Source organism: Haemorhous mexicanus, chromosome 2, assembly GCF_027477595.1.
Source record: "Haemorhous mexicanus isolate bHaeMex1 chromosome 2, bHaeMex1.pri, whole genome shotgun sequence".
NCBI lineage: Eukaryota > Metazoa > Chordata > Aves > Passeriformes > Fringillidae > Haemorhous > Haemorhous mexicanus.
The window spans coordinates 56094118-56108233 of NC_082342.1; the positions used below are offsets into that span (position 1 = coordinate 56094118).

Here is a 14116-nt window from a genome sequence, read left to right on the forward strand (position 1 = left end):
CAAACTAAATTGCAGCCTGGAAAAAAACCTTAACTTATTGATAAGAACTTAAAAAAAATTCTAAGTTTCTTAAAGGATGACTAGACTACAGTTTAATGTATGTGAATAGGAAAAGAGCAGGGTTTGGCTGAGATTCATTCCTTTCGAAAAACAACCACCGCCACTGAAAAAACCAACCAACCAAAATCCACCAAAACAAAATGAACAAAAACAACCCCCTCAACAAAAAGCAACCAAACAGAAAAACATGACATGAAAAAGACTTAAATATACAAACAAAAAAAACTGAAATAGACTTGTTCATCACATCACATGTTGTGGGCTGCAACATCCTGTGGAGATGTGTGTCTCTTTCAGTGGAACAGGGAAATCAGGTACCAAATGAATTGCCTTAAATTATGATGGGTGAATCTGAGGCCTCATTATTGGGCTGGGCTAAGGCACGACAGCAATCAAAACCTGAAAGCTGAACACAGAAAATGTGAAACTGGAACAGGAAACTGCTAGTTAGGAAACACTAGAGATCAGTGTGCAAAATGAATCATTTTGGATGCAGGACATTTTGGAAGGCATGGCTTTTCTGAACAGCACAGTCTAGACTGACTACAAGCTATTTAACCAATGGTGTCAAAATATTGATTTTCATCCATGCTGATGAACTTTTGTTTAGGAAAGTGGGTCCCTTGACTTGATCAGTACTGCTTGCAGATGAAGGGTTTGTTCAGCACAGGCACAACCCAGCCACATGAGTTTATGCTGAAAATATTAATGTTGCTTTTAGAAGTGATAGTTATCTTAAACACCATAATTCTCAGGGTTAATGGCTTCTTCAAAAAAGTGCTTTGGGATGCTGAGTTACTTAAACATCTTCTTAAGTAAACAACTATGTCAGAGGTTGAGGGCATTAGAGGTTTTTCCTCTTTCCACTGAGTGTCTTCTGGAGCGGAGCTAGTCACTAAAATTATTGAATTGCCTTTACTACAGAAACTAGCTCTTGCCCTTCTCAAATTGTGCCTCTTTCTTTCAGCTCTATTAAAAGACAGGTTAATGACAAAATCCACTTTGGCATGTCAAGGTCTATGTGTCAGCTGTGCATTTGTTCTTATTACCCTTTAGCCTCAGGATGCTGTGAAAGCTGAGAGGATACTGACCACCTGCTACTTTGGAAAGCCAGAGAGAAAAGGTACTACTATCTCCTCTGGGCATGGCACAGCACAGAAGAGCCTCCTGCTCCTCCTCAGCATTGTAGCATTTATTTCTAAGGAGGTAATGTATAAAGATAATAGGTTTTATATTAGTTTCTCATTTATTGATGGTGCAAAAGTGGGAAAATTAACTGGAGGAAAATTTTCTTTTAATATTTAAATGTGAATCTTGCTTACAGAAATTAGTCTGACTTGTCTGTAAGAAGTACCAGTCTAGAAAACCTCCCAGATTGAATAATTTCTTTGCAATAATCTTAGATTTCGGCTTTTTAAAATGTATTAAAAATATTTACCCAGCTAAGGAAAACACACTCCTCCCCTATGGAGGCACTGCTGTGAAGGCTGGTGGTGAGCACTGCTGTGCCTCCATGGGGGAAATCCCAAAAAGCAGTTCACCTGTGGAAGGCAGGTCCTTCTGACAGGTGCCTGACAAGTGTAGACAGGTTTTTCAGTCATGCACACTTTTTCTTCTAAGTGTGCATGTCTGCCTACTGCTTCCCATAGTGCTCCACCAAGGTACACACAGAGGAAAAGCCACTGAATTATTGTTCTCCAGAACAAGAGGCACAACCAACCAGTGCATTACAAATTCAACACTGTGTAGTAAATTATATAGGAGTTATGGGGTCAAAAGCCTTGACAGTTACACTGCTCTAAAGAAACACACATGTTTGGGAAAAATGGAAGATACACAGTATCTTAATGAGAAGCTGTGGGAGAAGTAATGGTATCAAAATCCCACCAAAGTTTCAGAAATTTTTGTGCAGGTACTCGTCTATGTGATGACAATTTTAACGAATATACCAAACCTAAGTTCTTGCCATCAAGACTACTGAGTCCCTCCTTCTGTAATTTTATTTTAGACAAATATATTTGCCCTGACCTGATCCAACTTGATTCCTAAAGTAAAAAAAAGGGGAGAGACCACAGCACAGTGAGAGAAATTACTATCTAGCAGGGTTAAAAGGCAAAGTTAGGGAGCACCTAGGATAATACTAGGATCACAGGAAGGATCACGTTTAAGGATGACATGGCCCACACAAAGCAGGCTTTCAATAATCCCAGCCCAAAATTTTTATTTTAAACTATGAGGATAGAAAGGCAAGTTTTTTCTTCTATTTTAAAAATGCTCCAAAATTTTCCTATTCTTTCTGATATAGGATATTTGGTTTGAATTGAGTGACAAATTCTTGCACCAAAAAAATACTCTGTGTGCATATTTTAATGAAAATACTCACTTGAAAATGCTGATCAACACTATTTGCAATGGATGCTTCTGTCATTTAGAAAGAAGCATACTATAGGTAACTAAGTTTAGTAATAACACGACAGAAATTATATTATGCCTAATTTCCCAACATGAAAAATAGTTCTTGTAGCAAAGGGGTTCTTTTTAAAAGTAGATTAGCAAATTAAAAAAATAGACACAAGAACCAGGACAATTTCTGGTCAGGAGAAATTAGATATTAAAAAGAAAAACAATATATATGTCTCATGGCACTGCATAATCATAGGAAAGAATCCTTAAATCTTTTGATTTTCCTTTGTAATCTGTCAGATGGTGACACAGGATTTTCAAACTCTACTGTTTGTCTACATTGTCATCTCCTCAACTGGAGGAGCTGAACCATCTGCCTGCACTGGTAGGTCAATAATTCATGACAGAACTCTGCTGTATCCTGCCTCAGGAATGCCTGGCAAAACCACAGTGCTCAAAATACTTTTCACTGTATTTTCTTTAGTAATACATTTACCCAGGACCCACGGTAAAATCATCCACTCGACGATGGTTGGAGGGGGTCCCTGCATGCTGAGGTCGGACCTGTCGATGTGCTGAGAGGCAAGCAACAGCAGGAACAGAAAAGTCAAGTACGATGCAGTATGGCAGATAAATTTGATAAATGGCTTTCTGATGAACAGCCCCAATGGGCTTTTGGGAGCTATCAGGTAGCACACAGAGAAGACTGGGAAAAGGAGTCCTATCACAACACATGTCAACATCTTCACTGCCCAGTGTCGCCTCCGCCATCCAGGGAACTCATCGTACCAGCGGGATGCAAGCAGCTGCTGGCAGTTGGGCTGAGCAACAAACTACAGAGAGAAGAAAGGAAGAGAGTTAGTTTCTTGCTACCTCTGTGAAGTTTTTTCCTTCTATGTATCTTTAGTAGATAGAGATTTAAAAAATTAAAATAAATCCACAGGCTGTGCAAGCTCACTCATACTGATTGTACCAGTAAGAGCGGGCTGGGTCAGCCTGCCTTTCCTTCAATGCCAAAAGTATAGTTAGTGCACAGAAACAAACATTTACTTTTCACAATAAAGCTTCACTTCTACATTGGTTGAGTACACAAGGAGACAACAGACAGCTAAATACATGGACTTCAAAACCTGACTTGAAACTGAAAAGCAAGTTCACAGATACTTCTTATTTAATCAGCAACATTTGTGGAGAATTCACAGAACATGAGGTAGAAACCAAGGAGCACAACTGAGGTCTGCAAACAATGAAACTGAATTCCACAGCCATGAACAAACTGCTCTCAGTATGTTCCCTGCTAATTCTCTAAAATTCAGGTTTACATGCTTTAATACTGACAAAACTCTTACAGATGTATTACAAAATGCTTACGCAACGTGAACTAAGCACTAGCATTCCCCAGTGTTTCACTAACCCTTGTCAGGATACACACCTATTCTGTGCGATACTTTATGGTCTATCTGTTACCATGATGAAATTTTTTTTTTTTTTAATATGATCCTTAAAACTGAATTTCACCAAAACAAAGTAAAGATTTAATATTTTTATGATAGCTTTTCAAAGAAGGATATATCAAGGTTTTATGTCATACTTTTCTTTGATCACTAGTCCCTTTTTCCCCATCGTTTTCTTTTATAAGGGTGACAGAGTAGCAGCACACAAGAGTTGATATAAAAAGCATAGAATAAAAGCAACATATGTATCAAAGAGGGCCAGAGTTGCATTAAAAAAAAAAAAAAAAAGAAGGAAAGAAAATAAGCATTTTTCTCCTCTTACTCTGGTGGTTTGATGCTGGCTGGATGCCTGGCGCCCAGCAAAGCTGCCCTATCACTCCACTCCTCAGCTGGGGAGGGGAAAGAGAGAAACTAAAAGGAAAGGCTCCTGGGTCAAGATGAGGACAGGGACAGATCATTCACCAATTACCATCATGGGCAAAATAGACTCAACTTGGGGCAACTAATTTATTACCCATCAAACCAGAGTAGAATAATCAGAAACAAAATCAAATCTTAAAACCAGCTTTCTCTCACCCCTTCCTTTTTCCTAGGCTCAACTTCACTCCTGAATTCTCTATCTCTACCCCCACATGGTGCAGGGAGATGAGAATGGGGGATGTGATCAGTTCCTCATTTTGTCTCTGCCACTCCTTTCTCCTCAGGGGGAGGACTTCTCACACTCTTGCCCAACTCCACTGTGGGGTTCCTCCCATGGGAGACAGTTCTCCACAACTTTCTACAACATGACTCCTTCCCACGGGCTGCAGTTCTTCATGAGCTGCTGCAGCTTGGGTCCCTTCCATGGGGTGCAGTTCCTCAGGAGCATTCTGCTCCAGCATGGGTCCTCCATGGAGTCATAAGTCCTGCCAGCAAACCTGCTGCAGCTTGGACTCCTCTCTCTACAGGACTACAGGTCTTGCCAGGAGCTTGGTCCAGTACAGGGTTCCCAGTGTGTCACAGTCTCCTTCATGCATCCACATGTTCCAGTGTGGAGTTACCCAGGGGTGCAGGTGGATCTCTGCTCCACCATGGACCTTCATGGGCAGCAGGTGACAGCCTGCCATACCATGGTCTTCCTCACCAGTTGCACAGGAGTCTCTGCTCTGGTGCCTGGAACACCTCCTCCCCTTCCTTCTCCATTGGCCTGGGTGCAGAGTTGTGTTGCTCACACATTCTGACTCTCTTGTACCCTGTCTGAAATTGTTCCTGTGCACTAACTTCTTTCCTCTTCTTAAATCTGCTGTCCTAGAGGGCAGCACCATCACCAGTGATGGGCTCAGCTTTGGCCAGAAGCATGTCCATCTTGGAGTATCTGGCAATGAACATGGGAGAAAGGAGGGAATCTTCTGGCAGCAGCTCACTTAAGCAGGCCAGCTATCAAAATCTTGCCATACAAACCCAATACACTTACACACATATGAGTCTATTACATACATAGAGTGGATTAAACCATTAACTGAATAGTTAGTAAAGCTATGCAGAAACTTTTTTCTCTTATTACAAAACTGTATTTTTTTCACCAAATAATTTCAGATTTGAACTCGAATCAAATGCACCTATTTTGTGATCTTACATTGTTTTGATAATACTTATAACCACAGGAGCCAAGTTCCTTTGGGGATGAAAAACAGGTAACTTCTCAAACTGTTTGTAAAATCACTGGGATTACTACTGGTAAAAAATGCTCTTTAGATTGGAATGAAATGAGAGTCAGCATGCACCTTTCTATATATGTCTGGATCTTATCAGAATTGATTACCTCAGCCAAATTCAAACCTGGTGTACATTAATGAAATGTCAGAGTCTTTAGAAGAGACAAATCTGCCTACCAGACACCAGCAGTGAAGCTGCCTCTGACTGTTGTGAAAGATAAGAAAATTTACTCCTACTGTAAGGATCTTGAAACGGGCCTTAAAGAAGAGCAACAGAATGTCCTCCGCCTTTAGAAAAATGCATTCTCAAGGATTCAGGTTGTTTCTTTCAAGGAACAAATGTCTGGAATAATAGTGTATGTGGTCAGAGCAGATGGTTTCAAAGTTATGCTTTTGCCAAGTTTATTTTGTCTAAAACATTTTTCAACTTAATTAGCTTGCGTTCAGATAGGTTCTTTGCTTGACTAGTAAAAAAGGGTGAGTCATTCCTCAATAAAATATTTTTCTTTTTTTGCCCCAGAGAGTGCCAGGTCTATGTTTCCTTACTCCTCTTCATAATACCTTCCCATCACTTAAGAGTGGGAAGATATTATGAAAGAAACTACAAATCCCCTCACCTAAAATAATCAGGGCCTGAGTCTTGCCTTTGCCCCCTTTCTAAACCCCCTTCACCACTCTCACAGTGTTGGTGAGCTATGTGAAGGAACAGCTGCCAGCAGCCAGCAAAGCCTGGTGACAGATGTAGGGGACCTACTCCTTGCCAAACACGGCTAAAAGGGAATTAATTTTCCTGTTTGCAATGTAGAGAAAATTAAGTAAAAGGCAGGAGTTTTTCCAATGTCCAAATTCCGGGCTGCCCTGGGACTGGGCAGACCAGAACTGATACAGAGGTACCTCATGCCATGAGGAGATACTTGCTGAATGCACCATCTGGAGAATGCTCCACAATGGGGTGGGCACTGCATTGCTTAGTTCTAATCTTTAAACAGATTATTATGCAAGTTTTAATTGCATATTGACACTTAAGGTCAGTGTTAATAGAGGAAGCATTTCTGAGCAGGCTTTAAAAAAATGCCTTGTCTTCTAATACCCATATTAGATTCCATGGTGTTGGGACTGTGTGGTTAAGGTACAATGTGTCAAGGATTGTGTTCTGAGGGACAGGAAGTTTTTTAGTAGGTGCAAAAAATTTTCAAATCCCAGACACTGAAGAGACAATTTTTTAAGTAATAATTTCATAAGAACTCAGCAATAACTTTCCTTCAAAATATGACCATGATGAGAGAATTCTAGCAGTGGTTGGATCCTCTAAATACAGAAGAAAACTTGCAGAGACTATGCATTTGGTATGGCTGGAGTCAGAGGAAGCAGCCTTGGTAATGTGCTTTCAATTACTTGCTTGACACAAAATACATAAGAAACAACTAATGGTATGGTATGGAGCAAGCATAAAGAATATTATGTCTGCATTTAAAGAGCTGTACTGCATTTGGACACAGTTCTAGTGCCACAGGCAAAGGTCTGTTACAGAAAACACAACACAGTGTGTTTATCTACAGATATATAATGCATTTCTGAAAGGTTCAAGTATTCATGCCAGTGTGTTTTAACAACACATTGGCAAGGTTGGTTAGCAATGTCCTGAAACAACAAAAATATCTGGCTCTTCACTGAAGACTTTTCTTTATGGTTCTGAGCTTCATTTGCCATATAATATTAACTATGAACTAATCCAAAGAATGTTTTGATATTTGGAAAATTATCCTAAGTCTCTTGCTGAAATTTCTTTTAAAGTTTAATTGATCAATGAACTGTATGACAATATTAAAAATGTCCAAACTAATTCCTCACTGATTTGACTACTTTCATTTTTGTGGTCAAGAGATTGTCTTCATATAGTCATATAGCTGTGCAATATAGTCAGTAGTTATACATTTATTACATTAGCTAAAAAATGAAGGAAGCTTTTTAACAGGGAAAAGTTATACTCTGATGGAAGAAAAGTGTGCTCAGTGGTGAGCCCTGCAGGCAGGGAAACCTTCCTCGGACCCACAGTGGAAATGCTGCCCATGTAGCCTGTCTCAGAGACATTATTCACAGGTAACAGTTAAATAGATCAAACAATTTAATCTGTGATTAATGTATTTTATTACTGATTCCAAATTCTTATTATACTCTTAATTTATCCGCTGAAAGCCCTTCTCTACATTAAAAAGAAAAGGAAAAGGACTTAATGACTAAATTCTCTGGTCAATTCACATTTATACTATAACTATTAGAAACTTTTCTATTAGAAAGATTGAGTAAAAGGGGATGGAAGAAAGACATGCTCCAGCATAGAACAAATCCTGTATAAACGAATGGCACTACATATAAGATGATCACATATTAATGCTAAATAGACATGTAAGTCTCCTGATGAACTTGGAGATATAAAAATTAAAAACTATTTTGCACAAGTATTTTGTGACTAGCAGAAATAGAAATACTCTGTGACATTAATTTCCCAGTTCTGCATTGCCTATGCCAAAATATTTTCATTGTAGTATAATTTTCTTCCTTAACTGGAAACATTGAAGGAATTCTTTTACTATTCTTGAGTATCTTTTGTACTGTCAGTATTATGATATTGTCTCTACATAATTAGCAATCAGCAAGTTTATATTTTCACATTATGATGGCTCCCAGCAGTTTGTAATTACACAAGGGATTTTGCTACATGATTATTCCCAATGTCACATCTTTAGCTCCTTCATAAAATCTGCCCATATGAAAATGTTCTGGTATTCACTCTCTTAGTTGTCCTGCTGGGAATTGGCTCTTCCCTGAGACCATTGAAAAACAGAAATTCACAGCACCAACAAAAATAATCTGGTATAAATATTAACACAGCCTGATTCTAGTGTTATCCAAGCATATATGTAACACAGAATTTAATTTTCACTTCTGATTAAATCTGGTTTTGCTAGAATACATCTCTCAGTCAATGAAATTATGAAGAAATAACACAACTGATACTATTAACTATATATGGTCTTCAAAAAAATAATAATTTTATAAATAATGTATCATCAGAATATGTTGTTAGCTCTATACTGTACCACAATGTTACTTACAAGTATTTATTTAATTGTATTATGAAATACAAAAAGATATAAAAAAACCTTCACTTGTAAGAAGGTGCTCATTTTTACATTTATAAAAGCAGTCTAACAAAATCTGAGGTCCAAATTCAATTCTCACTCTGACATCAATAGGTGGTTGAGTATGTTATATAAAAAAGGAGGTAATTTGTCATCTAGAAATGAAAGCTGTCAAAGAAAATTTGTTTCCTTTCTGACATATACAAGGGAGTTATGCTGTAGCACAAAGAACTATCTTTGATAGCATTCTCTAAAAGATGAATGACATTAATGACTTTTTTTGAGGAAGGAGCAGCTGAAAACATTTATCATAGAATTTCTAATTAATACATTTTTGAAGTCATAGCCAGGTTCTCTGTTGTGCTGTGCTGTAGTGCCATTACAAACACACTGGCAGGAAAGGTTTGCTCTGGGGTCTGCTGCTTTGTCACACACACTTCCCAATGATTGTGCTCCCATTTGACAAGACTCAAGCTCAATTGCTTTTTATTTCTCTAGAATACTTTACTTTTCATATTTTACAAATTTTCACAGATATTTAATGAAAAGTTTATTCTTCTATTTAGTTTAACTTCAAATTCACATGTCAGTATTTTCTATCTATTGGTTGTGAAAAGCTTTGGCACTAATGACAGATTCAAGTCCCAGTCTCCCTAGGAAGACTCCTAAATTTGGTAGATTGTTTCTCCCTTTAGAGATGTCACTGCATATTCTTTTCTATATCTTCCCCTAAAGGCTGTAATTGAGAATTTCAGTGCTTATCTGTGAGGACTGCTTCATTAAGACAAACAACATTTAATTGCAATTTAAGTGCTTTAATGTTATTGACTAGATCAGCTCTACATTTTCCTTTCCAAAAGCTAGGGACCATGTTCTGGATTCCTTTGGGTACAGTTATACTGAGTGTTTTCCGCCTCAGGCCAGAAACCCTGATTCCTGCACCAAATCCTATTCTCAGGTCCTTCCCAAATAAATGTTGTGCCAGCTGGAGCAGACCATCTCAATAATCATGATTTGTGCTGGATACAAACCACTGGTCAACTTTTACTCAGCTCTGTCTGCAGCTGCGTCCTTAAGGGGACCTGTGAGCTCACTTGGTGTCATGGTTTAACTCCCAGCTGGCAACAAAAAACCACAGAGCTGCTCACTCACCACCCCATTCCTCTCAGGGGGGTGGGGGAGAAAATTGTAAAAAAGTGAAAAACGTGGGTTGAAATAAGAACAGCTGAACAATTGAACTAAAGTAATATAAATCAACAACAACAATAATAATGATAAAGAAAAAGAGAGAGAGGAATAAAACTCAAGAGAGACAGGTGATGCACAATGCGGTTGCCCACCCACAGCTGAGCACTGCCCAGCCCATCCCAGAGCACAGACTGGCCCCACCTAACCAGCCTCCCCCCGTTTATATACTGGGCATGACATTCCAGGGTATGGAATATCCTTTTGGCCAGTTTGGGTCACCCTTCCTGGCCATGGTTCCTCCCAGCCTCTTGTGCACCTGGCGACTGGCAGAGCATGGGACACTGAGATGTCCTCGGCTTAGGGCCAAGCACTGCTCAGCAACAACCAAAACATCAGTGTGTCATCAACATTTTGGTCATACTGAACCCAAAACACAGCCCTGCACCAGCTGCTAAGATGAACATTAACTCTATCCCAGCCAAAACCAGAACACACAGGATCACAGCACCAGATGACACCACCTTGTATATGATCAGGGCAACCTGAGTCACATCAGATCCCTGCTGCAGAGCAAATTCACAGCACAGATGTCTTCATCATAAAATCCAGAGTTTGCATTCCTCTCACCAAGAATAAAATACAATTCCAGGGGGTTTTATTTTAATTATTCTATTTTGTAACTTCAAATATGAGGAGGAAGGAAAAAAAAGGAAAATAGAAGAGTAAAAACTGAAATGCTTTGTTAAAAGGATTAATGACATTGCAGCTTTGAGCATTTAAAATTTTTCATTTGCTACATCAACACACGCAGAAGCTCTTACTTTGATTCATTACCCCTTCTCAGTAAAATGAATCAGTACAGAAAAAAACCCTATTAAATATCTATTAAATAAGCCAAGACTTATCTATAATTGCAGTGATTCTGATTAATTGCTTAGAAAAAGCAATGGCATCTAAAACTAGAATGCAGTTGTTAGGAACCAGCTGTGCATGAATAGCTTTGTTAGACTTCCCAGTGGTAAAGGAAAATGAATCTGTTATTGGGGTTTGGGATGATTGTGTAAAATAGCTCAAAACTTCAGAATTGTGATGTTGGTATAATACTTCTAGCTCCCATACTGGGAAAGTATTAGAACCACCATAATTCATGACATTTTTGGTGGGGAAAAGCAATTACAGAAGCCCTGTAAGTATCAGAAGAGAAAATAAAATATGAACTTGCTTCTGTTATACTGGATCCTTGTTCTTGCACACCTAGCTGGTGTATCTCCATGCATAGCAAGCAAATAATAAAACTGATATTTCTAAGTAAAGTCTTGCTTTTTGGACAGAATAACCCTGTACAACAGTGCAAGCCAGAATTCACAGTCTAGAGAGTAACTTTGCAGAAAACACCTGGGGACACCAGCAAGCAAGAAGATAAATATGACTGGGCACATATTTGTGCCTCTATCATTTCAATCCTATTACTCCCAAGACACTCTTCATATACCTCTGACACCAAGTTTCCTGTCCGTACCAAGAGTTTCTAAAAAGTACACTACCTCACAAGAGACTAGAAAGAGTGGCTGATTATTCTCTCAGTATTCATTCTAACACTGTATAAACTGAGACTATAAACACATTTTGTTTATAAACTCAGAAGTTCAAGTTCATTCTAAAAGACCAAAATCAATATATATTCTAAAAAAAATCATATACCAACACAGGGAATATAAAAAGAAAAAAACCCACACCTGTGTACCAGTGAGCAATTAGCAGTCAAAGCTCATTTCCAGTCCACATGATTCTATGACTCTACTTTTCTTACATTCAAGTTGGTTTTGTGTCTGTTATTGGTAAGGCCTCCAAGCCTTAGCTGGTCAGCCAGGAGGGGTTAGGATCCAAGTTACTTACAGTTCCTCTACACATCCAGTGAGTTCCCTCACATCCAGAACATTCTACCACTTTGTCTACTTCCCTAGCTGCCATATGGCTGGAAGGAAAAGCTGCAAATTAATAAACCAGCCTTTCAAAATTCAGGAGGAAGCTGCAAATATGTTGAAAGCAACTAAGGCACGGAACAGAGTGAGAGTTTAATTGGAGAAAAATTAGCTAAGAAAAGCTTTGAGTGAGGGATGGGTAGGAAAACAACCAGAACAACTAGATTCTTCTTCTGGGAATTGCCTGCTCATGTGAGAATTTCTATTGGCATCACTCAAGACCGCCCTGCTCCTCATTTGCTCAGCTTGTTGTAGAGGTCAAAAAAAGGTAGAGAGGCATTCTTAGTTCCACTTTCCTTTGTTGACTGTCCTTTCAGATTGAGTACTGTCCTTTCAGAGCAGGGTATTGACTTATTTGAAAGAAACATGAACACAAAAATTTCAATGCCTTCTTTTCTTCGTTTTCAGGCTCTTTGACTGTTTCTGTGAAGAGAAACCTTGGATCAGTGATATTTTGTTGCACTAATAAATATTTTCTGTAAAAAGAGTGGTAATCACTTCCCATTAGCGCCAGGCAAATTTAGATTTTACTCTGTTAGCTTAGCTTTATGAGGTGCCATCCTGCATCCTCATGTGAAAAATGGATATTAAGCATAACTGTTCTCGACTCAATGCTCATAACTGTTCCAGCCAAGAGATAAGAGAGTTGAACTCCAAGGTTTCCCAGTTTCTTTAGAAGTGACTGTTTATCATGTGAAGCTTGTGTGGAACTGAAGAGCTCAAAATCTCTGGGTATCCAGTTCCTGGAAAGCATAACACTCATTTGAAGGCTGACTGAATACAAAATTAGAGGGAGAAAGGAAAAAATAACAACACAGACTGATTTCAAAAGCATTCAAGCTAAATAAAGCAATAAACAGTGTATTTTTTCTGTTGAAAGTTCTCTATTAATGAGCAGATCTGGCTTTGCAGTTTCACAAATACTTAGGAACAGAATGTATATAGTCACTTAATCTGCTTTTTTTTCTCTTCAAATACTTTAATGTTTTCTATCTTTAGGTTCCTCTTGTTTAACTTGGCTGTGTTTTTATCTAAGAATGTTGAGAGCTGAGAAATCAGATTAATCACCCAGCTCCTGCACAAAGACTAAACTGAAATAAAAAGTCTTTGTCAAGGATGCTCAGTGAGCATTATTCTGAAACCATTTTCAGGAGAAATGCGAGAGAGTCTCTAACAGATGCATCAGTTTTATCAGTCAAGTGCAGCCATGTGCAGCTTTTACAGTTTAAACACAAAATATTAATCTTGGAAAGAATTTCAGGGGAGTATAATTTCTTGCTCTGAAGTCTCGCTTTCCAAAAGCTCTTTTACACCTTACAATAAGTTGTGGTTGATGAAAATTAGCTTCTCTTGGGAACAGACCTATGAAATACTGTGCTTTCATGTAATGGGAAGATACCCACTACAGCTGTTAATGAAAATCTGTGTATCCTACATCTGCCAGCCTGGATAAATAAGTACAGCCTTGGATAGGTCTTTCCTCTTATGAAGCTCTGCAATTTGTGGCAAAGCATTAGAGTTTGGTATCTCAAAAACCTGGAGTTACTCTCACTGTTATTGTAAAGATGTCTGAACACTGCTGATTACTTTCATGGTGAAGAACCAGAGAGAGGAAGGAATCAATAAAGAGCCCATTTTTTTGAGAATTGCATAAGCATCATTTTTAAGGGTGTTCAGGCCTCATCTACACTGAAAAAAATCAGTGTCTGAGACTGAGCATTTGACCCCACTCATCCCCACTACCCATTATCTCTTGCCTGGCTCCATGTTTATTTCTCCAGACAAGTCTGTGCAAGGCAAATCTGCAACTTTTTGAAGCCTGAATACAAATCGCTTAGCAGCACTCAGTTGTCCCATCAGGCTATGGTCTGCTTGCATTTAGCAGTACAGACAACCTTTCAAAGACCAGTTCCTCGCTCAATATTTTATTGATTTTTACATTATACATTTCTGTGTTAGACTGGTGTTTCTAAAACTTACTGCATGCTTCTAGTAACTGGATAACTCAGGGGATGTTTTTGTTTGGCCAGATTCCACAGCATTCTCTTATGGAGACGGCATAATACATCGGCTTGTACTACCAGGTAAAGGAATATATTTTCTTTTAAAGTTTGGAAGAAATTGACCATTTGTTAAAAGCTAGAGGTGGAAGAAGAATATGTGGAAGAATATAAACAAAGTTTTTTCAGTCC

General features: G+C 38.6%; 1 protein-coding gene across 3 annotated transcripts in view; it reads right to left on the bottom strand.

The window, feature by feature from the left end:
• TRPC4 (transient receptor potential cation channel subfamily C member 4) overlaps positions 1 to 14116 on the bottom strand; it is a 130918-nt gene that overhangs the window by 34198 nt on the left and 82604 nt on the right. The window contains exon 4 of one of the 3 annotated variants that reach the window (XM_059838918.1): positions 2960 to 3296. The exons of 1 other annotated variant lie outside the window; for it this stretch is intronic. In XM_059838918.1, coding sequence (XP_059694901.1) covers positions 2960 to 3296 — 337 coding nt within the window. Of the gene's footprint in view, positions 1 to 2959; positions 3297 to 14116 lie in introns of those variants that run through there. One more of the 3 variants, XM_059838919.1, reaches the window with a different exon arrangement.